The following is a 27,839-nucleotide window of genomic DNA, read 5'->3' on the forward strand; positions in this document are numbered from 1 at the left end:
TTTCAAAGACTTGTTTGTTTGACTGGCTTGCTTGAGAGGAAACATGAGGGAAGTTCTTAACCATTGATCTGGTTATAAGGAGAGACTGATGAATAAGGGCAAACAGTCTTTGTAAAGGAAATCAAGAATCAACAAATCACATTCAAATGTACTGTGCTTCCCTTTTATAATATATATTTTTTGTGTTTTGCGTGTGCCTTGTTCTTAGTGCCACTTTCCTTTCCAAAGTTGATGATCTCACTTTCCATTTTTGAAGGGAGCGTGAGACTAGTAAATGTGGAGGAAAATCTCAGATGGCTTTTTACCAAGGCATGTGTTAAAATCTCACCCTCTCCCTTGCTTCTATGACTTAGCATTTTGAAGTCATTTGCTTGTAGTTTAATGCATGGATCTCATCTCAACCTATTGTTTCGTCCCTACCCTTCCTTTTGTCCACTAATCTTGCTAGTGTGGTTCTTTGGTAGTCACCAAAATTGAAAATTTTTTTCATCTCTTGGAAGTTCGCACCTTGGTATACTTGAAAATCAATACCAAATACTTTTAAAATGTATTTAAATTTTCTTCAAAAGATATGCTTGTGAGGAAAAAAAAAAACATATTTTCTCTTTTCCTTAAAATATGAATAAATCGCATTGAAAAATATAAATCTCAAGACGAAGGATTCCATACAAATGTTTAAAAAAAGAGCTTTCAAACGCGATTTTAGACTAAAATAATATAACAAGAGTTTTTTTTTTCTTTTTTTTCTGTTGTTTTCCTTTATATTAATTAATATGATATTATTATTATTATCATCATTATTAAGGTTATTATTTTCCAAAACAGCCAGCTAAACCTAACACTCTGTACACCAACAACGGCACCATTGTTAATAGAAGGGTAGGATTGAACAGCCCAAAGTTTCCAAATAAAATACAAGTGTCAGAATATATGATGATTTCAAGAGTTGGGTCATCAAGGAAAGGTGCAATCTTACCAATATTTTGTTCTCACAAATTAAAATTGCATGAAACCCACCACCCCATTTGGAAGTACATCCTGACGAGTTTCCCAAATATAATATTTTACACATATGGAGAATACTATTAGTGGTTAGACTTGACTGCATCCTCAACATCATATCTGTGGGTGTGGTTGGCCCACATGCATAATGGCAAATTTATGACATAATAGGACTAGTCTTTTGATCCTAGATGGGTTAATTTAATTGGGCCTTAATTGAACTAGTGTCTAGTAGTATGGTCAAAATAGTAATTAAATACTTTGTTTAGAGTTGAGTTTTATGTCTTGGTTTTTGTAGGTTTTGACTCACAAAAACTAATGTATTTTCTAATGATTTTTTACCAAATTTTATTCAATTGTTGTGGGATCCTGCCAATTGGTTTGTTTAAATAATGACATGCTGAGCGCTATGTTTGATTCCCCAAAAATATAAGGGAAAATGTAAGCAAAAAAATATATAAAGGAAAAATAGAAGGAAAGAAAAAATGAAGAAAAATAAAAAATAAGATTAAAAGTCGATAAATTATTTATATTTATTACTTCAAACTCTTTTTATTTATTTTAACTCATCGATATAAAGATAAAATAATTTAAACATACATGAAATTTTAATTAATTTTAATTATATTTGATTTTCTTTTATATTTTTAATAAGACAATCAAACATAAAAAAATCATTTTTCTTTGTATTTTTTTTTTCTTTAATATTTTCCGGGAATCAAACACAACCTTAGTGTCCAAGTCTTTCAATGAGTATATGTAATTAAAATAGAGTTTTTGTTTTATGTAGAAGCCAAAGGGATCAAAAGAGAGGAATAACATTATTGCACCCTTGCCTTGAATTCTATTCCACTTTATCAAAATGAAAAATTGGAGGTCGGATGCCTTTGTTACAAGTTGTGCCACCTTTTGGATTTGAGAGAAATTGTAGACCACTTGATGTTGCACTACTCAAAATGTGCAATATCATCGGGTTAAGGCATCGAATATCGACATCTTACTCTGAATGGTGTTTGTATATTGAATTTGGAAAAGCATATTTTGATATTATTCTGTTTTAGTCTTTAATTCAAACTTGAAGCATGTAGTAACCAAGAAGCAAACTAGAAGGAGAAGTGAAAGAGGAATGATGATACATAGAGTCTAGGCCCTGTAGTGGGTGGGTCTGTCAACTTTGAGAGAGTCTCTCTTAGTACAACTAAGTCTAGTTTAAATCACATCTTCTTTTTCTTTCTGATAAAAAGTGCACATGAGAATAAAAGAAACGAATTCTTCGTCTCTTAAAAGCACTTTTGAAGTATAGAAAGCTTTCAACGGATTGAAAGTTAGAAAAAAAAAAAAATTCACACATTTAGGGATGAGTTCGTTGGCTGTCAAGATGGTCCAAAATTCTAAGGCAAGACTTAGAAAGGAGATTTTAGTAGAGGAAATAAAAATCCACTCAATCCTCAATCAAGACTAAGTGGATAAAATCACCTAGGCATTACCAAGTGGATTTTTAGAGCATTTTGGTCAAACATATGGTAATTTGAAGAGCACTATGCTGGTCAGCAGTTTTGAACTTGAGAAAAAAACACCCCAAGACTCCCTGTATTCATCTATGACTGAGGACTAGCCAATCCAAAGGCTTCTATTTACTAATCATTTTTTTTCCAACCATTTTTCTCCACTTTTCTAGGGGAAAAAAAGAAAGAGAGTGATCCATACCCATCAGCCTCCTCATAGGGCTATGCCAGCTCCCAGCCATGGTGGTGCATTTTCTTGAAAGGGCATTTGTTTCCCAAGAAAAACACAAAAAATATTCCTTGTTGTAGTATGTGGCTCATATTGAGTAAAAGACATATGAAATAAATGAGTAAATACTAGAGCAAAGCAAAGTGAAACGGAGTAGAGCGACGACATTTGCTATTCAAACTTGTATTTTTATTGTTGAGGGCGAATGAGAGGTTGAGGGGGTAACGCCCCTTTGCGGTACGGTTTAGGGGTATTTTTGAAATTTTATTACCTGAGGGTTAATATAAATACTCTTTTATATAACCTTAATTTAATATATACTGAAAGTCTTCTTCCCTATTTTCGTAAATGTAAGCAATCTCTGTGTTTTTCTTTTCGTTTTCCTTTTTCCCTAATTTTCACATGGAATCATTCCATGAAAATCAACAATCCTCAAGAAGCCATGGCCCTATTATCATATGAGAGTTGAGAATCAAATTTCCACACCTCTATTAATAGTCCATAATGAATATGAATGCAGTGACATTTTCCAACCACCCTAGTTGTTAGTTAGAGATTAATTTTCCAGGAAATTGGTCCCCACAAATCTTTAATTTTTAGCCCACTTCAGTGTCGGTCTTGATCTTCCATTTACAAGTCCACCACTCACTTCTTTGTCAAAATGCACAATTGAATACTCACTCACCTCCCTGTTTTTATTCTCATCTTTATTTTTAAAGGAGATTATATTTGCTAGATCCAAAGCATGAGCTAACCATAGAAAAATAAATGTCGGGTTTGTTTGGTAATGTTTTAAAAACTCTTGATTATTTTTAAGAATAAAATTTTGTTTTAAAAACCCCAATAAAAAAATTATTTTTTGACTTGTTCTTGCTTTTGTATAATATTAAAGTTTTTAAAATATTCTTACATATTTAATATTTTTAATTGTTTCAATAAATCAAATTCTATCTAACGTGTTTTGAGATCCGAAAATTATTTTTTATTTAAAAAAAAAAATTATTTTAAAAAACAGTTCTCAACAAGTTATTACACATTATTGAAATTAATTTGATTTTTGATGTTGATGCTTATAGATAATGTTTGGGGATTGAAAAGCATTAAAAAAAATTAAGAAAATAACTTTTATATGTTTGGATTCCATAAAAGAATAGAAAATAAAATATAAAAATATTTTTATCAATATTTTTAAAATAGTTAGAAAAAGTTTTAAAAAAATGTAATTTTTTTTTATAATTTTTTCTTTTCTATTTCTTTTCAAGGAAGAATTAAACATTTGATAAAGTTTAGAAAACACTTCAAAAATTTTAAAAATTTACTTATAATATTTTCAAATAGTGATTTCCCTAAAAATGAGAAAACACTTTCATTAAAAACACTGTAAATAAAAACATTGTAAAATACATTTAAAATAATAAAACATCTATCTTTTTTCTATAATATCAATAATATCCTTTAAAATTTATTATTTTAATTTCCAAGTCCTGGTAAAACAAAATGGCGCCAACCACTTGACTCTATCAAGAGATTTTATAATTAATTAATTAATTAAACTAATGATATTATTGTTGAAATTGGGAGATTGAATTTCCAAATGCTCTTTCATTTGGGCATTGTGGAAAGGAAAATCATGAACATGTGGTTTTGAAATTTGGCACACAATAGAGAATTCTTTTAAGAAGAAGGGTCATCCCCCATCTTTGGGATTTGTTTACTTAGATGATTGTCTAACTAAACAAATCATTGGTGTAGGATGATTTTGTTGGGAATTGTCAAGTGATTGATGATGGACCCAATTTTCTACCTTCACAAAGTCTTTGATTTTTAATGAGAAAGGTCTCTTTGAAGTAGGGCCATTTTTTTCCCCATTGACAAGTGTTTCATTTGAATTTGCAAAATTTTAGGTATGGAAAAGACAGATTTTTTTTTAATTATATTAATCTCATTTATTTATTTTTTCTTTTCCTCGTGGTTTAATCATATTTTTAATTTTTTTACATCTTATTTCAATTCTTTATATTTGACTGTATTTTTCATATTTAATCACATTCTTATTACGTATTTTTTTTCTCGTTTAATCAATTGAAGGTTATATTTTATTTCTAAAAAATTTAAGAAAAAATACAAAGGAAAAAAAAATACTTCTAAAGTCAATAAATTACTTTCAAATGCTATATTTTGAAACTAATTTCAATGTTTTTTTTTTTTTTTTTATGTAAAGATTAAATAATTTGAAATTGCATAAATTTTTTTAATTATATTTGATTTTTTTTTTCATATTTTCACAAAGAAAACTAAACATAAAAAAAAAAAAAAATCTTAATTTTTTTTTCTTCCTTCAATAATTTTCAAGTTCGAGAATCAATCATAACTCAAATAGTATTATATGTATAATCATTTTTATTAATTAAATACAATAAAAAGTAAATTTGTATCTATGAAATATAAAAATCAAGAAAACGATGGTATAACCAGTAATTTTTTATTTAATAAAAAAAATCATATTTTATTATATTCGAATATCAACATCAATGAATGCGAAATATCAATATGACTATTAATACTAATAATAAAAGGGTTAAAAAAAAAGGGACAAGGGAACGAGAAGCACATGGGATGAGGGAAGGCAAGAAGAGTATGATAGACAAGGGGCTCTAATGTAAAACAAATGGAAGGCATGACATTGACTTGGGAGAAGGGAGAAATTGGAGGGTAGGGATAAGGTATATACTCCCTTTCAAACTAGTGGACTACATTTCCCTTTCCTTTTCTTAAATTCCAAATCACTACTATCCATTGGCTGCCCACATTTTCTCTATGCCTCTTCTTGTTTTTTGTTTGTCCAAACTACCCTTCCTTGGCACAACAATTTCATGCCTATTTAAACTATATATATACCAAAAAAACAAAAGGATTATTTATAAAAAAAAATTGAAAAAATAAAAATAAAAGAAAATGCAGAGAAAGTTATAAAGAAAGGGAAAAAGTAAGAAAAATTTATGTATTTTTTTTTGTTTGGATAGTGGGAAAGTGGAGGGAAAGAAAATTAAATGATAGAGTAATATATATATATATATATATTAAAGATTTGATGACCTTTATATTTTTCTTACCTTTATAAATAGAAGAAAAATAATTTTTTTAAAACATTTTTTCCATTTTATTTACTACAAGTCAAACAAAACCTAATTATTATTTGTTTTACATACATTCAAATAAAAAATAATAATTTCTTCAATATTTTTCTCCTTTCTTTTGTATTTTTGACAATTAAATATAAGTACCCTTCTAAATACAAGAATAATAAATATAAGTACCTAATATATTTCCTTTTACCTTCTTTTCATCACATTCAAATAGAAAAAAAATAAGGACATGTTTGATAGCGGTTGTCAAAAACAATTCTAAAAAATAATTTTTTATAACAATTTTTAAAAATTGTTTTGTGATTTTTGTAGAACAAAAGGTTGTTTGGAAATTTAAAATATTTTTAACTTATTTTTAATATTTTTAAAAATAAATTTTAAATTTAGTATTTTATTTTTAATTATTATACATGTTTGTATAATTATTTCTTAAAACAATCCTCATAAAACAAGTGAAAACAATAAGGAACGACTAAAAGATATTTTCTGAAAACACTCTATTTTTAAGAAGAGAAAACAAAAATAATAGTTTTTGGTTGTCAAATGTGTACTCCTAATAGTTTAAGATCACATCAATAGGTCTTCCATCTTGCAAATAAGTCATATCAGTTTTAGGTAAAAATTTGGAAATGATATCCTTATTTTCATATTTTCTAACTACTTTAACACCTATTTTGATTTCACATTTCTATGAAATATATACATAAATAGTTTTTGGATTATAACTAGAACCACCATTTTTCTGTATCCATCTCACATCAATAACTAAACCTTAACCACCTATTGATAATTTTAGACAAGTTTCCTTTAAAGTGGATACCTGAATGCCAACTATGACTCGTAATAATCCATCTTTCAGGGCATATGATGAATAGAAAATTGTTTTTAAAAAAAGGTTCTCAAACAAACCCTTAATTTTCTTTAGCATTTTTTATATCAGGATGATTTCATCAAAATTCGAAAAAAGATGATGACTAAGAAATGTACTACTCAGATTCTTGGTCATATTTATTTATACCATGATTCTGCATATTTAGATATTTGACATTTATTGAAATATAAAATTTCAATATATTTTTTAAACTATCCGAATTGAAATTAAATTTGTATGGAAAGTATTTTAATATTTTTATAATATTAGCATTTCCTAACTTAATTTTTTTTAAAAAAAATTTATAAATTGAAAAATCATCTAAGATTATTTTAAGTTAAAGCAAATGGACTCATTCTAGATCATATGAGACCATAGTTTTAGAATGAACCTAAAAAATTAGAAAGAAAGATGAAAAGACCGAAAGGGGATGAGGAAGGAGCAGAGAAGGGCAGTGTCTGGGGATGGGGGTTTGACTAACAACTGTAACACGTGCCGGCATCGCTATATATACCAGCTCCCCTCAATTCGCTTCTTCACCCAACTCATAATCCACACACCCTTCATTTCTAGATCTTCTCTTTTTCTTTCTGTGCGATTTTCGCCGCTGGTGAATCCATCTGCAGTCATGGATGTCCGACGGCGACCAGTTGGGTCTGTCGAGGCCAAGCCTAATGGGAAACCCCTTGTGGAGGTTGATGTTGATGTGCATGATCCCATCAAGGCTTCTGATGCACTGCCTCTCCCGCTCTATCTCGCCAACGCGGTCTTCTTTGGGGTTTTCTTCTCCGTCGTCTATTTCCTCCTGACGCGGTGGCGGGAGAAGATCCGTACGTCGACCCCTCTCCACGTCGTCACCTTGTCGGAGATTGCTGCCATCGTTACCTTTATGGGTTCGTGTATTTTTCTTCTGGGGTTCTTTGGGATCGACTTCGTTCAGGGGTTTATCGCCCGCCCTGGTCACGATAATGAGTGGGATGCAGAGGATGATATTATCGTCAAGGAGGACGCTCGCGCCGTCCCCTGCGGCGCCGCGATAGACTGCGCTCCTCCGGTTGTGGCTGTGGCTTCTCCCAAGCCTAAGGTGCCCGTTTCCCCTCCGTCGTCTGAGGAAGACGAGGAAATCATCAAGTCGGTGGTGGCCGGTGCCATTCCTTCGTACTCGCTGGAGTCCAGGCTCGGGGACTGCAGGCGCGCCGCGGCGATCCGCCGCGAGGCGTTGCAGAGGATGACCGGAACGTCGCTGGAGGGGCTGCCGCTGGAGGGTCTCGATTACGAGTCGATTTTGGGGCAGTGCTGTGAGATGCCGGTGGGGTATATTCAAATTCCGGTGGGGATCGCGGGGCCGCTGTTGTTGGATGGAAGAGAGTACTCCATTCCAATGGCGACCACCGAAGGGTGCTTGGTGGCGAGCACCAACAGGGGTTGCAAAGCCATCTACGCCTCTGGTGGCGCCACAAGCGTGTTGTTGAGAGATGCCATGACCAGAGCTCCGGTTGTCAGGTTCGGCACCGCCAAGAGGGCTGCTGAATTGATGTTGTTCCTGGAGAATCCCCTCAACTTCGAGACCTTGGCCCTGGTCTTCAACAGGTACTGCACTCCTTTTTTCTCTTTTTCAGAAGAACTAAAACCCCAAAACCCCAAAATCCCAAAACCCCAAGTGTTGCTTATGGTATTTAACCCTTTTGTTTGATTTTTGGTTGCAGGTCCAGCAGATTCGGGAAGCTCCAGAGCATCAAATGCGCAATTGCAGGGAAGAACCTGTACATCAGATTCTCAAGCAGCACTGGAGATGCAATGGGGATGAACATGATCTCCAAAGGCGTCCAGAATGTTTTGGATTTCCTTCAGAATGATTTCCCCGACATGGATGTCATCGGCATCTCTGGTATGTTCTTATTCACAGCAAGTTCTTCGAACTACGTAACAGTTTTTGGGAAATTCGGATTGAATTGAATGCAATGAATCCAATTTCAGGAAATTACTGCTCGGACAAGAAGCCAACTGCAGTGAACTGGATTGAAGGACGTGGGAAATCCGTGGTCTGCGAGGCCATCATCAAGGAGGAGGTGGTGAAGAAGGTGTTGAAGACCAATGTGGCTGCTTTGGTGGAGCTTAACATGCTCAAGAACCTCACTGGTTCTGCCATGGCTGGAGCCCTTGGCGGATTCAACGCCCACGCCAGCAACATTGTCTCTGCAGTCTACATAGCCACAGGCCAAGACCCCGCCCAGAATGTGGAGAGCTCTCACTGTATCACCATGATGGAGGCTGTCAACGATGGAAAAGACCTCCACGTCTCAGTCACCATGCCCTCTATCGAGGTAATTAATCCAAACCCTCTAACCCTACCATATTGAATTTCTGAAAAAAAATGGTTCAAATCAAGAACTGTGATACTGGGACTAATTAATTTCTAACTATTGTGTTTGAATTCAGGTTGGCACAGTTGGAGGTGGCACCCAACTTGCATCTCAGTCAGCTTGTCTGAACCTGCTTGGGGTGAAGGGTGCAAACAAAGAATCGCCGGGAACAAACGCAAGGCTGCTGGCCACCATTGTCGCAGGTTCGGTTCTTGCAGGGGAGCTCTCCCTCATGTCTGCAATTGCAGCTGGACAGCTTGTTAGGAGCCACATGAAATATAACAGGTCCAACAAGGATGTTTCCAAGGCTTGATTTCCCAATCTTGAGGCCACTATAAACCTCAGAATGTTGTAAAAACATAGCGGTGTAGAAACCAATCGTGAACAACAAGGCATGGAGGGGATAAGAAATATCAAAGCATGCCAAGCCAAGGAAAACAAAACTGTTTTTGTATTCTTTCCTTGAAGCCATGTATAAGAAAACTCTGCAAATTCTGTTGTAAAGTTGGGGGAGTCCAGTGTTCTTTATATGAATCATCTTTTTCCTTTGACCATCCACTGCCGTGTAGATATGATCTCTTGAATCCAATGATTTCTCATTGTTTTTTAAACTAGCCCATACATATACATTGCTATGAATTTTTTCCCCATTGAGATGAGATGTTACTCCCATGCATAGATTAAAATGTGGCCATATATCGTTAAAATATCGTGTACCGGTAGGCCTCGAAACGAGGCACGCGGGCCGTCAACATGATCAAAGCTCAAAATTGAGTTATTTTCTTGCTGCCATGTGGGTTTCGAATCCCTAACAAAAAGTCTAGCCAACATCACAGGCACTACTAGGTCAAGTAGGCACTACTAGGGCCCGTTGTTAAATAACATGGACCAAACATATATATATATATATATATATATATATATATATATATATCAAAAGTTAGGATATAAACAAAATATTATAAAATTATTTTAAATAACAAATTAATTATAATTATTTTATAATTAAATGAAAATTTTCCATTTAATTGATTATAAAAAATATAAAAATGATTATAATAATTTTTTTCATAGTGTTTTTAATATTATTAATATATTAATTAAATAAATAAAAATTATATATTTATCATCATTTATTTTATATTGTATCATAATTTTAATATTAAATATATTTTAAAATTAAACATATTATAATCAAATATCACAATATTATCATCAAATAATATTTGATATAATTTAATAATCAATATACACTTATTAAATTTATATTTTTTATTGATATCTACAATATTATATATATATATATATATATATATATATATATATATATATATATCAATTTCTTCAACAAAATAACTTTAAAATGTTAATTATATTTCTAAGAGTTTTATTTTATATTTTTATAAGTTTTGATTAATTTTCGATCACTATATTTTATGTCAAAATATTCGCTAATATATCTGATATATCCATAAAATTGAAATATCGATATATCTGTGATTATCGATATTTTCATCCTTATTCCCATATAGGGACAATATCCGGATATCACTCTGATGGAAACACAATATCCTCCTTTTAAGCTCACCCAATATATATATATATCATTAAGAATTATTATTATTATTATTTTCTATTTGATATAAGATATTATTGTTATCTTTTATATATATAATGTCTTTATTATATCTAATGTGTTTACGAGGTCAAATAGATAAACATTCTTTGTAGGAACAAAAAAAATTCATGGGGTTGGGAATAGTTTTGATGCTATTTATAACGACACACCAAGATGAGATATAGTTATGATATCATTTTTGTAATAATCTACTCTCTCGTGTGGTTATTATCCTTTTTAAATTTAAGAATCCCTTATATATATGAAGAACTTTTTCCTCCATGTAACATAGAGATATCACAAATTCACTTGTATGCTAACATAAACTTGTTCATGTCATTGGAATTGAAAATGATGGTATGATAGTTGAAGTTTCAAGTGGGTTCCGTAGAGAGTGAAAAAATCTGTCCATGGTGCACGCGGAAGTTGAATTTGCAGCTGCACAGCGTGGAACATGGGTTGTGTGTTTAACATGCCGGTGGAAACTGGAAAGAGACAATCTGGTGATGGGTTCATGGACGGAACATCTGACATCCAAAGATGTCAGTCTCACACTTGCCAGCCACACAACAGGACAAGGGCTTTTCTGCTCTCCTCTCTCTCTCTCTCTCTCTCTCTCTCTCTTTTTGTTGCCATTTGGAAATCTAGGGAGGTTTGAGTAAGGGGATCTCTGGATCAGCATAAGAGGTTCAAATTTCAGAATACAAACCCAATACCATTAGTGTTTTTTATCTTTGGGTGTTTCCTTTCTCAAGTTCCCCTCCATACACTTCATTCAATGGATGGTGATGAAGTCCTGTCAAATGGGCCTCATTTTTCACACCCCAAAAACCATCTTAAAAGTTATTCTCAAAGCACTTTATTTTAATAATAATTTTTTAAAATATATATTTGTTTTTGATAAAAAATAAAAATAAAAATTGAAACATGTATTTTCAGCCACGTAAAAAGCCAGCTGCCAAACACATGAATCATGGAAAGTTGGATACCGATAAGAACAATGAATGAGCATTTTCATGGTGTCCCATTGATGGATGGAGACTTCAAATTTGGTTGGCTCCCTAGCTGGCCCATTGAATCAAGCACTAGTTTTTTCTCTGCCCTCCACCCAAAATCAGAACCAGAGCCTGGAAAACAAACAGACCACTATAGGCTTTGATAGCAACAATCAACTCTATTGACTCTCTCTTCAGTCTTCCTCAAATATTCCAATGAATAAAAGCATTGATTTTGTGCAAGGTACACAGCCTCCACTGGAAAGGTGTGATGCACAGGTGTTGTAGTGATGGTGATGGACCATACATGGCCCTGTGGCTTCAGCTCAGACTTCAATCAACTTGGGCCCAAGGCCCAGCTTCTAAAGCAAAACAAACAGGGAATATAGGAAGAGTTCTGGACTGTACTGGACTGGACTGGGTTGGGCTGAGAAGTTGAAGCCAAACTACCATTTCAAAGGATAATAATATCAATGTTAGTGTTTTAGGTTTTGTTAGACAATTTTATTCTAATTATACAGTGGTTTCGACATTTTAGATCCTTGGGCTTTACCGGTCTTGTTTAAGTTCAAGCTATGAAGCATGATAGCTTTTAAGCTTGAGGATGCAATCACTCAAATGATGACTTTTATAATAAGTCATAGGGTATGATGTTCGTTTAATCTTATTAAACATCAATTGTTTTTTAGATGTCAAATGTATATAACTTCAAGTGCATCATAAGATGATCCCTAATTAATCATAAGAGTTTCATCTCTTGTTGACTAAATAGTGTTGATTTTAGCTGTCAGGGTAACCCAGTTGATCATGACAAATACTAAAAAATATGGTTCAGTAAGTGACACATGGTTTTAGGTTTGAATCCTACCACCAATAATTAATACATTGAATTTACCTGATATTGATTGTTATAAGACGGTCAACACTCTGAGATTTGCGTTCTTATGAAAAGTCTTAAAGGCTTGGTCATGAAATGATTCTCGATTATAAATAATAATAATAATAATAATAATAATAACAAATAGTGTTGATTTTTTTTACACGTCGCTAAAATTTCCCCCATAAAAATAAAAATAAAAATTGTTCTTACTCCTTTTTATGTCTTTTGATTTCTTAATTAATCTTTATCATTTCAACTTTTTATGGGGATATCATAAAGTAACTGATTCTTTGGATCAAGATTATCAAAGAAGACCTAAAATAGAGATCATTTACAATCAGTTTATATGCCATGGATCAAAGTATAAACATTGCGTTAGTTGCAAAATATTCAGTCCTTCATGGAATCCAATGTTAATTAAATAACATTTTTGCCTCCATCTTACTAAACTAATCAATAATTAGTTAAGCTTTGTCGATCTTCCAAAAGTCATCGTCATATTTTGTAATTCGGTATGGTTGTCTAGGTCTATCGAGAAAAGAAATCGAATTAATTAATAAACTTTACTAGTACTAAAACTTTCTTAATCTTTTTTTACCTAAATTCTAATACACCATTTCTCTATTATTCTTTAAGCTTTTACAACTTTGAGACTTTTGATGACTCATTAATTTCTTTCATTCCCTTTATAAAATTTTATATAAAGCTATATATTTATAGGATTTTATATATGGAGTAAACAATAACTTTCTCAATCCTACTTAAACTTGAAAATAGTAATTTATTCAAACTTAAACTCTATAAAATAATAGCTTTAAAAAAAAAAAGTAAATAATTTGAGTCAAAATTACCGATAATCTTCACCTTGATTCAAATGCTTTATCGATAGTATGTCATTACTGTACAATTAATGAAAACAAATATATTTTAAGTTTATATTTTACTTGAATTTGAAAAACTGTTTTTTAACTTTTTCATAACTTTATTCTTTTTATAATTAGTAGGTATTTGGTAAACTAAATTAATAACTTAAAATGACTTAATAACTTAATTTAAGTTATTAATTAAATTAAGTATGTTTGGTAAAATAACTTATGACTTAAAGTAAAAAAAAAAAAACAAAAATTATTAACTTATTATTAGGTTTATATATTCATTTTACATTTCTATCCCTATTTGCCCTAATCACCGTTATCATCTCTTTTACTATTCTATCACTTTCATTGTTACTCAATCTCCTTTATCTTAATTACAATTTATGAGAATAAATATGTCAATTTGATGATTTAAAATAAATTTTAAGTTAATTTTATCAAATAACTTTAATAGTTAAAAATAAAAATTAAGTAATAATTTTTAAATCAACAACTTAAATATAATTTAATTTATAATCAACTTAAGTAATTAAGTAATAACTATTAAGTTTTACCAAATAACCCCCCTTAGTCTCATCCTTATATCAATGACTACCCGAAGTTTTGATCATGTTGCCTTTATACTTTTCATCTCATACCAACACGTATCCACCCAACTAGATCACCAACATGCCATCATCAACTGAGTCGACCTGTGAACACCATATATATCTAAAGGGCATAATTTCAACCAGAGGCAGTGGCTCAAACAGAAATACCAACCTCATTTCTAGTCAAGGGCAAGTGGGCTGATGTTTGGTGTCAAGTCACTTGGGTATACCATAAACTTACAAGCCCAGACGTGTAGTAGGTGGTGGATAAGAAGAAAAATTGGATTCCTTACATTGTGTGCGCATATGGAAAGATTATATTATAATGGACAAATATTGGAGGAAGCCGACAATTAAGGTGATCAGATGGGCAAGAGGGCTGCTGCATTTTGTGTAGAAAATGTAACACCAAGTCATATCAGATTAATTGCCTTTTGAATTGATTAAGGACCCAATTAACACACCATCATGTGGGTCTTCCCCACTTTTAATTAATTAGTTCCCTGGCTATTTGTTAAGTGCTGCTCTTTATGGTCTCCCACCTTGGCATCAAATTGTTGCATAACTTGGAAAGTTTTTCTTTATAGTTGAAGCATATGAGGAAGAATATTCAAGCTAGCTATGACTATTGAATCTTGCTCTATAATTCATTTATGAGGATGATATTGGGTTCTTCTTAGTTGTCTCATATGGAGAAGGAAGGAAGGAAGGAAGGAAGAAGGTGGCATTTGAGCTTAAATTTGAATAGAGGTTGATTCTAGGGCATTATGCAAAATTTTTGACTTTATATTAAAATATATGTATAACAACAAAACTTGAATTAGTAAACAAAGGGTATTTAAATATTTTTAATTTATTAATCAGAATTATAGATTAAAGTACAGACAAAATCATAACGTTATCTTCGATTTAACGGTGAACATTCATCTTTTGTATTCGTGAAGATAAGAAGAGATAAACTTTTTTTTTTCCATATATAGACACTATTTCAAATTATTGTGATAGAATAATTTTGCAATTTTGCAATTTTGCAATTTTAATTTAATTATAATTTTTGTCTGAAAATGCAAAGAAAGAAAGAAGGAAACAAAGGGTGAGTTGGATGAGCACGCCTTAAGCCCTTTATTGATAATGGTTGTGAATAAAGCATGGATGACATATACCTCCATTAACTAGTAAACTACAAATTAAATCCTTTATAATAATATTATTTACTAAATCATGCTTACCTTTTTGGTGGCTCGAGAAAGGTGCTTCTCTGCCTACTTTATATTCCATGATTTCTTTAATTAATCAAAGCCCATCTATCCCCCTCCCCATGTGTCTCTCTTCTTGATCTTCCTCTCAACCCCATTTTGGATTTAAGCTTCCTAACTAGGGTTAATCTTTGGCATGGAATATCATTTTTTTTTTTTTTTTGGTCCCATTGTCCAATACCCTTGTCGAATCTCCTTTAAACACTTGTATAATCAAATTATGATCAAGGTACAAAATCCCATTAATTATTTAACTCTTTTTATAATATCAAAAATTTATATTTTGACACTGTATCAAATAATATTATCTATTTACATACGAGCATATTATTAAAAGGGTCTTATTGATTTGTATTTTTATTTTATTTTTTACACTTAAATCTCATTTCATTATACTTTCATTCGATCACAGATTTGATTAACGACTTATATTGTGTACCAAAACGTTCTTTTATAATAATTTAGGTTGTATATTAAATTCAATGATCGATATTTCAAACTGTAGTACTACCTCTTTGAATTCATAAATTTTTTTCTTAAATAATTCTTAATTTGTCTCTCCTATTATTAATCTTCTAAGATTAAATTTAAGCAATCAAAATAGCATATGATACAAGATAAAATTTAAAATTAAGATTCCTCACATGCACAATTGGAATCATGACTAATAACATATCATCAATTTCTATTATATTTATATATGTATATTATTTTTTAGGGAAAGTCAAACATATATAGAGATAAAATGATAATTTAACTCATATAAATCATCCATCAAACTTGTTGAAAACGTGGTAATGGAGAAAAATTAACAAGTGAGAAAAAGGGGTAATACAAAGTAAAAAGTAGAAAAAGCCTCAAAGCCCGTAGGAGAGGAGGGAGAGGGCTGTGGACATGGAGGGAATGGGATGAGATGAGACTGGGGGTGAGGCAAGTTCCAATGTGCCGACACATCTCACGTGTCTGACACTGGGACGTATAGCCCATGCTGCTTTGACTCCTTGGTGCCACCATTGAATTTGCAGACAAGATCTATGTCTTTCACGTGCTCTTGATTAACCTTTTCACCAGTTCACCTCACTGTTTTACCTCGAACTTGATTGATTATCTTCTTTGAGTTCATCTATTTGCTTCAATCCAACTCTACCTATAAACTACAATTATAAATTGTGGCTCTTTCCCATGTCTCAAAAGCTTGAAATTTTGATGGGTTTCTTTTTTTTCCTCCATGAGAGAACCTTAGTTGCCTAGTCTGAAAGCTATCCTCTTTCCACAGAATTATTCTGAACCTTCTGTAGGAAGAATTTAGTAGTTTTCATTACTGGCATGGACCACAAACACTGTGATTGATACCTTTGTGCTTCTTCCCTTTCCCTCTCTCTCTCTCTCTCTCTCTCTCTCTCTCTCTCTCTCTTCATCCTTTCTTCAAGTATACTCCATTCAAATCTTGATTTTCAGAACCTCAAAAAAATGGAAGCTGGTGAGTATGTCTAATGATGTTTCATTTTCAGGGATTCAATTTCATATCACCCAGCTTCTTTTAATGGGTCTCCCTTCCATATGTAACTCTGCCCCTTTTTTCTAGCTTCTTTCTTGTAAAGAACATGTTCTAGAGATAGGGCATTGGTGACATTTATTTAAAGCTTTTTTACAGATTAATATCTCTTAATGATTGAAAAATCACTTGGGGGTAGGAATTTGTATGTTTTTAGTTCATGATCCACTGATGGTTTTGATGGAAAAAATGGTTGCAAGTTGCAACTAGAGAAGGTGAAAAGGTCTAGGTAGCTAGCTAGCTAGCACGCAAAAGGGGGAAAATATAATTAAAATGAGAAGATGGGGCCACTCCTTCCTTTCTGGCTTTAGGGTTTGGGTTTGAAGATCAATAACCTATAAGCAGTGTTGAGAGAGATGCTTTCCTACCAGTGTACACATTGATAGGAAAGAGGCTGAGGAGACTAGAAACAGTTGTTGAGCTTTCCATTCTACCATCTCTCTCTCTCTCTCTCTCAATCCCTTTGCCACATTAGAGTGTAGGGAGAGAGTAGATGTGGGAATGGCTGGCATGGAACAAGGCGCAGGTTCTCGCTACATCCACCAGCTCTTCAGACCTGAATTGCAATTAGAAAGAACACCACAGCAGCCACACCAACCACCCCAACTCAACGATTCCGGAGACTCGCCGGAAAACGAAGATAGAACTGACCCTGATGGAAGTCCAGGTGCAGCGACCACTTCCTCTCGCCGCCCTCGAGGGCGTCCACCAGGCTCCAAAAACAAGGCCAAGCCACCAATTATCATCACTCGCGACAGCCCAAATGCGCTGAGATCACATGTGCTGGAAATCTCAGCGGGCGCGGACATAGTGGAATCGGTGTCAAACTATGCAAGGAGGCGTGGCCGTGGAGTTTGCATCCTCAGCGGCGGCGGAGCTGTGACTGACGTCACCTTGCGCCAGCCAGCTGCCCCATCCGGGAGTGTCGTGACGCTGCACGGGCGGTTTGAGATACTGTCTCTCACGGGAACAGCACTGCCGCCACCTGCGCCACCGGGGGCTGGGGGCTTGACAATATATTTAGGAGGAGGGCAGGGTCAGGTGGTGGGAGGAAGGGTGGTGGGGCCACTGGTGGCTTCTGGTCCGGTTCTATTGATGGCGGCATCGTTTGCAAATGCAGTGTATGACCGATTACCGCTGGAGGAGGAGGAGGAATCGCCAGTGCAGGTGCAGCCAACAGCCTCACAGTCCTCTGGGGTGACAGGCGGTGGGGGGCAATTGGGTGACGGGGGAAACGGCAGCACCACCACTGCTGGCGGAGGTGCGGGTGCAGGTGTTCCTTTTTACAATTTGGGACCGAATATGGGGAATTATCCTTTTCCTGGTGATGTATTTGGCTGGAATGGGGGTGCAACAAGGCCTCCATTTTAGTAGTACTAGTAGCATTTCCTAATTCCCTTGATTAGTTAGAATTCTGAATTATCAGTGTCCAAGTAGTAGGATGTTAATTTGTTGTTCTGATTCATGAGGAATGCTTGTTTTCATCTGGGTATCCCAACTTTAAAGTAATTGGGCAAGAAGAAGAAGAAGAAGAAGAATAAGGAGAGAAGGAATGGAACACTTTCTCAACCAAAAAAAAGAAAGCATGAACAAAGTGGTAGTGGACAAAGCTTGTGATTTCATGCAAGATATAAGCTAAGCAAATCCATTTCAGAAGCTGAGGAGCAAAGGGGTTTGAGGGTATTTCCAAAATCAGTAAGTTCAAATTCATGTACAAATCATATCTGCATTGCTATTTTTTCTTTTGATCCACTTTCCTTCACAATGGGATTTTAGGCCTTCTTCTTTTACCTGGTTTACTATTGAATATCTGTAGATTGTCCAATGGAACATTAATTCTGATGCACATTTCTCTTTCTACTCCATCTCCCACCTCTTCAATGTATTTTACTTCCTCATCATGCCTTCTCCCTACATAGTGAAGACAAAAGAACATGGTTGCAGGATTATGATATGAATACATGGATGTTTATAGATAAATTACCTAAATGAAAATTTCTAAGTGACTCATAACAGGAAACCCTAATTATTAGCTTTCTCTTAATGAATACCCCCAACTTCTGATGCATATGTTAGACTCAATAAATGTCTATTACTGTTTCTGTTTTTTTTTTATTATTGTTCTTCATCAAGGAAAAGTTAGTGTATAACCCTAGGAAAAGCACAGAGGTGATCAGTTCTCATGAGAAGTGGAGAAAGTGGGAATTAAGTTGCCTTGCCTCGCTCTATTCTCTCAGTCTGCAGACTATAGGTTGCAGAGGTGGAAAAGAAAGTTCTCTTGTCAGTTACAAAGCAAGATTTGTACAACTCTTCCACTTGCTGATAGGCAAAAAAGTAAAAAACTTCTTGCCACCTATGACTTGTTTGGGCGGCAGAAAAGAAAAATGCCCATTTCCCAGAAGACACATGCAGCCGGTCCTTGGAACTTTGAACCTTTGAAACTTGAGAGATCACTTGTCTTCTACTCCTCTCTTTGGAACTCTGAGTTTTCTTAACTTTTTTGTTTTTATTTATTTATTTCATTTTTTAGTACAAATTTTATATATGGTTTATTATCGGATTATTTGGCTTAATGTTTACATGCATGCTTGGTTAATTAGGAAAGAAAACTTCTAAGTGATTTGGTGCTTTAGATACTACTGGAAGCAACCAAAGATCTATCAGAATAATCCTTTCCAAAAGCAACAAACAAAACTTAATTAAAAGTACTGTTAAGAATTTAATTGATGTACTAGTATATAGAGAAATCAATGATCACTTTTAATCTTTTCATTTAATAATCTGCTAGTGATTCTCCTAAGCTCTAATATTATCAATGTGTATAATCCTAAAGTCATTGACTTCTACTTAACCTAATCTAATATTCAAGATACACAATAATCTCTGACTTTCAGCTTTCTTATGTCTTGAAGGCATTTCAGGCAAAACTTTTTTAAGTGATTGCATGAGAACAACCCTAAATAATCGAATTTGAAGAAAACGTCAAATATTAAAACTTCAACCTATTCTTGTTTCTGTATTGAAATTTTGTCTTTCTTTTTGTTCCCTATTATGGCCTGGGAGGGTGTAGGTATTTTGCTTTGCTGTTTTAAAGACCTTAATGGCTAAATGTGGTAGCTGAATTTCATTTGTTAATTTTGAAGGTGAATTGTTAAGTTTTCTCATTGAAAGTCTGGTGCCGAGTTGAATTTTGAAGTGCAGTGTATTATCAACCATGTTTGTATATATGAGGTGAGATTATAACAAGCTCCCATCATATAACAGTGAGAATAGTGCAGTATCAGTGATGTTTGAGAGTAGTGGAAGTTCTATATGGAGCCAATATCTGCCTTATATACTAGCAGGCTACTATACATTCTGCAGGAGCCAGGAGTCTGACACCCTAAGATTTATCATAAATGTTTCTGAACACATTGAATATCATATACCGTATGATCACCATTATTATGCTATGTAGCAAGCTTGCATTTGGTTGGTTTAATTTGTCTGTTCACATGTGGATTCAAGGTATGTTTAATGGATTGTGTGGCCTCGAAGCGTTGTGTTGAGAACCAAGCTTGATCAAGCTAGGGTTCTATAGCCTGGGATTGGCCTCGCATAGCCCAACCCTGTTTTGGCCGCTGCTGACATATAAACCATTTGCAAAAGCACTTCGGCCTCACTCCTATAACTACTTCTCCTATATTACAGCAAACATCCACAGGTTGCATTTTACATTATGTTCTTTGTAATTCAATCAGTAACTCAGGTAGAAGATAAGTTCATCGGGTAATGGAGTGCGCATGAGATCAATTGTTGAAGTATCTATAGCCTGTAAGTAACAGGCCAATTAACCTATGCATAAAGATGAACAAGCCTCTAGGTTCTATATTTATATATATATATATATAGCAGACCAGTCATCAGTTGTTGCATTCAAGAAGAAGTTAGGCTTCAGGCTTATACAAAATAATATATAGAGCATTCATATATCAATGGAAGCTTTATTGAGGCCTTTCTGGTTTTGAACTATCAGCAGCTTCTTTTTCCTATCATGAGGATGACATTCTTTTTTTTTTGCTTTTTACCATCCTCTTTACTGGCCAATGGGGCACTGGTTTGATTCACAGCATGTGACAAAATATCTAACTTCTATATAACCCATATCTGTCTGAACTATATATAACCCTGGAAGCAACACATGGGATGCTGAAGGCCAGACTGAGTGTCATCATCATCTATACAGACTATACTAGGTGCATCACAGCAGGCCTTTTTTGTACAGACTCACATGTGGAATTAAGGTGCCTCCTGATGTGACGGATATGGCCACATGAAATTTGCCCTCAAATCTATGTAAAAGGTATTCCACAATGGAGAGATTTATATGTACATAGTCATCCCTTTGTTAGAAGAGGACGAGAAAGCCTACAAAAAGGCTGTTGACTTGGTTGAGTTGGGTTGGGTATTAGGGATTGGGGGAAGTGTTGGCAGCAGTTCAAAGATACTACAGGCTGAGCATTTAGACTTTCTGCAGGAATATGTTCTTATGAAATCTATGCTAATCTGCCTGCATCTCTTCAGTCTGCTTGTCCTCTCCATGATTCACGTGCTTTCTCAAATTCTTAATTATTAGCTAGGATTTTAGGTTGAGGTTAAGCTGGTTATTAATTAATTAAGTTTCAATCTAAATCCAACCTAAATTTACAAGTCCATTTGAGTTTTTTCAAGCCAAATAATTTTTCTTCTTACTACCCAATTGCACTCATTCAACTCACACTTAGCACTCCTGCTATGATTAGAGATCCAGCAGTTCAAATTTTACTCAATGATAAGTGGAATCAACCCATTTGGAGTGACCAAGAGCATCCAAAAATGGACCACAGCAACATTCCGCCTCAATAAAATAGAGTCTCTATGATCATGGCATAACAACTTTGAGAAAATGTGACAAAAGCATAGGTAAGGTAACACTAGCATTTAGTAATTTAAAACTTGCTTTCACAAGGCCATTAATTAATTAATCATATGACATTAAGACACAGCCACATAAAGGCTTAGCTGAAGATTTAGCCCAAGTCCATTTAAGATAATGGATTTATAATTAGTTTTCTATATTTGCATGGTTGGTAACTTCATATGTATCTTAATTTTCTGAAGGAAAGCATTTGAGTGGGTGATAAGCTATAGACAGAACCATAAGTTCGTTGAAAAAGCATTTTGGATTTGAGGAAAATTGATCATGAGATGAGCACTCTTCCTCATACCCCAGAAAACAATATGGACGTAGAAGACAGTTTTCAAACACTTGTGGCCCCTCCACAAATGCTGTCCTTGAAACCAGTAAATACATGGCTAAAAAGGGCCATGTGTTGACCTGGTCTCTCACCATGAATTCATTTTCAATTCTTCTAACCTTCTAAAGCCTTTCCACATAATCTCTTTCGGTCTCTCTTCAGTCAAATTTTCTACATGCCCCACATTAGGCGGGACAAACTCCATCAATGATCACCAATTTCTCACCCTTTTGGCTGCCCATTCCTTTCCCTTCCCTTCCCTTCTCCTTTCTAACATACAACGCATGCCATTGTTGATCAAGATTAGTGGGTTCTAAACCCAAGTCATTATTCTTCCAAGTGATTCATCGAAATTGGATTCTGGCGATGTTTCTCAGTGAATTAGCTTCAAAATAGGGTGGTTTTCTAGCCTAGGGTCTCCATCAAATAAGAAGCCTTGACTGCCACTTCAAGAATCGGTTTTCATATGCAGGAAATGTAATCATCTAAAGCTTACTAAAGCTTAAAGCCTGGAGGTGTATGTGTTCATGTCAATCTTGTTAAGGAGACAAAAGAAAAGGCCATTGAAAAGATTTAGAAATTGAATAGACAATGGACTCTCTGTCAAGCACTGCATCAAAAAAGGCCATACGTAGCCCAGGAGGGTCTTCTGGTTCCCAGAACAATCGTAATTCCAATGGGCAAACGGTGAAATTTGCGAGAAGAACTTCAAGTGGGAGATATGTGAGTCTGTCCAGAGATGATCTTGATATGTCTGGCGAAATACCAGGAGACTACATGAACTACACGGTTCACATTCCTCCAACACCAGACAATCAACCGATGGACACCTCTGTGGCTGTCAAGGCAGAAGAGCAATATGTCTCGAATTCCCTTTTCACAGGGGGGTTCAATAGTGTGACTCGTGCCCATCTCATGGACAAGGTGATTGAATCTGAAGTGACTCATCCTCAAATGGCTGGAGCCAAGGGCTCTGCATGTTCCATGCCTGCTTGTGATGGCAAGGTCATGAAGGATGAGAGAGGAGTTGATGTCACCCCTTGTGCATGCAGGTATTTTCCCTCAAAATGGATTTTCCACGGGCTTAATTAACTTGATTATATTTTTGTAGCAACTCGTTCTCAATTATATAAATATTGTCCATTTTAGACCCTATAGGCCCTTCTGACTTCAAAGCTGACACAATATCCTTTGCTCTCATAGCTAACACCCTTTGTATGAAAGAAAACATATTGTTAGTATTACAAATGGTCTCACAGCTAGGTTACCAACCCTTATTCAACCCACAAAGACTATATGTTTGTTTTTTGTTGGGTACAAGGAGGATATTGTATCTGCTTTAAAGTTGTGTATGCCTATCAGGTCAAGAACGGATAATATCTATATAGGAAGCAGCAAGTCAATAGTTTCTTCAAGATTATGGAAAAAAGAGTTGATGTTGGCTGGCTATTGGAAAGAGTAGTTACTATTTTTCTTGCCTGTATATAGGTTCAAAATCTGCAGAGATTGCTATATGGACGCCCTGAAGGATACTGGTTTATGTCCAGGGTGCAAGGAGCCATATAAGATGGGAGACTATGATGATGATGTTCCAGACTTTTCAAGTGGAGCACTACCATTGCCAGCTCCGGATGACCCAAAAGGAAATATGTCAGTGATGAAGAGGAACCAAACCGGAGAGTTTGATCACAACAGGTGGTTGTTTGAGACAAAGGGAACATATGGCTATGGCAATGCATTCTGGCCGCAAGATGGTGGGGACGAGAGGGATGAAGAGTTCCAGGGAGGTGCTATAGAAACTATGGACAAGCCATGGAAGCCTCTCAGCAGGAAAATGCCCGTCCCTGCAGCCATCCTCAGCCCTTACAGGTAACCATTAATTAAATTCAAGGACATCCTTTAGTTCTTTTTCCTTCTCAATGTATTCTACATATGTTAAAGCTTACTGGACACTAACTGTAATGATTCCAAGAAGAAAATTTCGTGTATAATGGCTCAGGTTGCTGATTGCTGTTCGATTTGTGGTGCTGGGTTTCTTCTTGACATGGAGACTGAGGCATAAAAACGAGGACGCCATCTGGTTATGGTTTATGTCCGTGATATGTGAATTGTGGTTTGGCTTCTCATGGATCCTGGATCAGGTCCCTAAGCTATGTCCCGTCAACCGTTCCACTGACCTCCAGGCCCTCTGGGACAAATTCGACATGCCCTCCCCGACCAACCCCACTGGCCGCTCTGACCTCCCAGCCGTGGACATGTTTGTGTCCACCGCTGATCCTGAGAAAGAGCCTCCTCTTGTCACTGCCAACACTATTCTTTCCATCCTAGCAGTTGATTATCCTGTGGAGAAGATCGCTTGTTACATATCCGACGATGGGGGTGCCCTCCTCACATTCGAGGCCATGGCGGAGGCTTGCAGCTTTGCTGATTTGTGGGTTCCCTTTTGCCGGAAACATGATATTGAGCCAAGGAATCCTGAGAGCTACTTCAGCATAAAGGGAGACCCCACCAAGAACAAGAGCAGGTCTGATTTTGTGAAGGATAGGAGAAAGATCAAGAGGGAGTACGACGAGTTCAAGGTGAGGATCAATGGCCTGCCCGACTCGATCAGGAGAAGATCAGATGCCTTCAATGCGAGAGAGGAGATGAAGATGTTGAAGCACATGAGGGAGAGCGGAGGGGACCCTATGGAGCCGATTAAGGTCCAGAAGGCTACCTGGATGGCTGATGGTACCCACTGGCCTGGAGCTTGGGCGGTCCCTAGCAGAGACCACGCCAAAGGTGACCATGCAGGGATACTACAGGTGATGCTGAAGCCACCCAGTAGTGATGTGCTAATGGGAGGAGCCGACGACAAGATCATCGACTTCACCGACGTAGATATACGCTTACCCATGTTTGTGTACATGTCGCGTGAGAAGCGACAAGGCTACGATCATAACAAGAAAGCAGGCGCCATGAACGCCCTGGTGCGATGCTCTGCAATTTTGTCCAATGGCCCATTTATTCTTAACCTGGACTGTGATCACTACATCTACAACTGCAAAGCCGTGCGTGAAGGAATGTGCTTTATGATGGATAGAGGCGGTGAAAGCATCTGCTACATTCAGTTTCCTCAGAGGTTCGAAGGCATTGATCCCTCCGACCGCTATGCCAATAACAACACTGTGTTTTTCGATGGCAACATGCGTGCCCTGGATGGTGTGCAGGTATATATATATATATATATATATATATTTATAATGTAATGATTGTAACCACATAGATACTGTTAGCTTCGGGTTCAATGATGCCCCGCAGCTTTATATCGAGTCTATAAGTCAAGAGGCAGGCTCTCATGGATATAAAACTTAGGATTAAGAGGAATCCATTATTTGCTAACCATTATTTGCTGAATAGGGACCTGTTTATGTGGGGACCGGCTGCATGTTCAGGCGCTTTGCGCTTTATGGGTTTGATCCACCAGACCCTGACAAGGCTCATAAGGTGGGCTCTGAGATGCAAAACTTGGGGCCAAGTGATTTCGACTCTGATCTGGATGTGAACCTCCTGCCCAAGCGCTTTGGAAATTCTACACTTCTGGCTGAGTCTATACCTATTGCTGAGTTCCAAGCCCGCCCCCTTGCTGATCATCCTGCCATCAAGTATGGACGCCGCCCCGGTGCTCTCAGGCAGCCGCGTGAGCCACTTGATGCCTCCGCTGTGGCTGAGGCCGTCTCTGTCATCTCTTGTTGGTAGGCTTTTCCACGTGTTTCTGTTCCATTCATACCATTATCTGATGATGATTTTAGTAATGTCTAGTGAAACTGCAATTTTCATGGCAGGTATGAGGACAAAACAGAGTGGGGTGACCGGGTGGGTTGGATCTACGGCTCAGTCACAGAAGACGTGGTGACAGGCTACCGCATGCACAACCGTGGCTGGCACTCTGTCTACTGCATCACCAAGCGTGACGCCTTTCGCGGTTCAGCTCCGATCAACCTCACAGACCGGCTCCACCAGGTGCTCCGATGGGCCACAGGCTCCGTGGAGATTTTTTTCTCTAGAAACAATGCCTTTCTGGCCAGCCGCAAGCTCAAGTTTCTCCAGCGTCTGGCTTACCTTAATGTCGGCATCTACCCATTCACCTCCATGTTCCTAGTGGTTTACTGCTTCCTCCCCGCTCTCTCCCTTCTCTCCGGCCACTTCATTGTCCAAACCCTAAATATAGCGTTTCTTTTATACCTGCTGACAATATCCATTTGTCTGATTCTCCTAGCCATCTTGGAGGTGAAATGGTCAGGAGTGGGGTTGGAGGATTGGTGGAGGAATGAGCAGTTTTGGCTCATCTCTGGAACCAGCGCCCACTTGGCTGCTGTGGTGCAAGGCCTTCTAAAAGTGATTGCAGGGATTGAAATCTCTTTCACACTGACTTCCAAGTCTTCAGGAGATGAGAATGAAGACATATACGCAGAGCTGTATCTTGTAAAGTGGACTTCATTGATGATTCCACCGATTGTGATTGGGATGATGAATATACTGGCGATTGCAGTAGCATTTTCTAGGACAATATACAGTGCCATCCCTCAGTGGAGTAAGTTCATAGGTGGGGCTTTCTTCAGCTTCTGGGTGTTGGCTCATTTGTATCCTTTCGCCAAGGGGTTGATGGGGAGGCGAGGGAAGACTCCCACAATTGTGTTTGTCTGGTCTGGTCTCATCGCCATTACACTCTCCTTGCTCTGGATTTCCATCAACCCACCAAAAGGAGCCACTTCAGCAACTCTCAATGGAGGCTTTCAATTCCCATGAGGGTGGAGCAGTTAATGAATTACATTTCAGCCTATCATTTCATTTTTAACACAGAACTGATGCACTCAACCACACAACTTTATGGACAAACCCAGGGAACTTGTAAGTAATTAATGGGTCAGTGAAGCTGATTGTGTCTATCCCTTTTCTTTTCTTTTTTTTCTTTTTTTATGGCATTATATGTTTCACATTCTTGCAGATGGGTAGTGTTGAAGAAAAATGAGGTATGAGGTTTAAATGATAGGTTTATGAAGAAGGGTTTGTGATGAGTGAACTTGAGAGTAGAGGGGATATTCAGTTGATAAAAAGGGAAGAGATGCATGTAAGTCCATGTACTTAAAAGCATTGTCGTTGTGTATGTACTATGTAAGCAATGACTCGTATTTCCAAAATGATTTGATGTGTGTTTTTATAACCATCCTTTATAACCTAATGTTCATCTCGTTAAGGGAAAAGCCCTGGATCATGATTAGGACATATCCAAGAAAATTAAGAGCTCGTTTGATTTAAAAACAGTTTTCTATTTTTAAAAATAAAAAAATATTTTTATTATTTAAAAATTAATTTTTAAAAAGTAAAATAAAGAATAATTTTTAGAGAATAAACACGAGTTGTTTCACTAATTTTAAAAAAGCAAAAGAAAAAACATGGATTGACCATGTTTTTTAAAACTGTTTTTTAATTAACAAGAAAGTAGTTTTTAAAAACAAATTTTAGAGAACCTAACCAAATGGGCTAAAGCATTATGTCCCTTCCATTATCACCCAAACAAGAGAGAAATAAAAGGAGACATGTAAAAGATTTTAATTTCTAAAAAAGAAAATGTTATGGTATTGATAAATGTGGTGTTTGTTTTTTTACTTAATTCTAAATAAAACTTTAATGTTTAA

At 35.9% G+C, this 27,839-nt stretch overlaps 3 protein-coding genes across 3 annotated transcripts; all 3 read left to right on the forward strand.

The window, feature by feature from the left end:
* Window positions 1-7,112: 7,112 nt before the first annotated feature.
* On the forward strand, window positions 7,113-9,670 carry LOC100245191 (3-hydroxy-3-methylglutaryl-coenzyme A reductase). Its single transcript, XM_002283147.5, has 4 exons — window positions 7,113-8,343; window positions 8,460-8,641; window positions 8,731-9,077; window positions 9,193-9,670. The coding sequence occupies exons 1-4, from the start codon at window positions 7,184-7,186 to the stop codon at window positions 9,427-9,429; spliced, it is 1,926 nt and encodes a 641-aa protein (XP_002283183.2). The 5' UTR covers window positions 7,113-7,183; the 3' UTR covers window positions 9,430-9,670.
* A 6,566-nt stretch (window positions 9,671-16,236) lies between these two features.
* Window positions 16,237-20,366, forward strand: LOC100245113 (AT-hook motif nuclear-localized protein 25). Its single transcript, XM_059735821.1, has 2 exons — window positions 16,237-18,580; window positions 20,029-20,366. Exon 1 carries the CDS (start codon window positions 17,387-17,389, stop codon window positions 18,254-18,256), a length of 870 nt encoding a protein of 289 aa, XP_059591804.1. The 5' UTR covers window positions 16,237-17,386; the 3' UTR covers window positions 18,257-18,580; window positions 20,029-20,366.
* A 104-nt stretch (window positions 20,367-20,470) lies between these two features.
* Window positions 20,471-27,339, forward strand: LOC100267420 (cellulose synthase-like protein D4). The gene is made up of 5 exons (XM_002279996.4): window positions 20,471-23,213; window positions 23,650-24,030; window positions 24,161-25,370; window positions 25,561-25,895; window positions 25,986-27,339. Exons 1-5 carry the CDS (start codon window positions 22,753-22,755, stop codon window positions 26,947-26,949), a joined length of 3,351 nt encoding a protein of 1,116 aa, XP_002280032.1. The 5' UTR covers window positions 20,471-22,752; the 3' UTR covers window positions 26,950-27,339.
* Window positions 27,340-27,839: the final 500 nt, after the last annotated feature.

This window comes from Vitis vinifera, chromosome 3 (assembly GCF_030704535.1).
Source record: "Vitis vinifera cultivar Pinot Noir 40024 chromosome 3, ASM3070453v1".
In the NCBI taxonomy this organism is placed as follows: Eukaryota; Viridiplantae; Streptophyta; class Magnoliopsida; order Vitales; family Vitaceae; genus Vitis; species Vitis vinifera.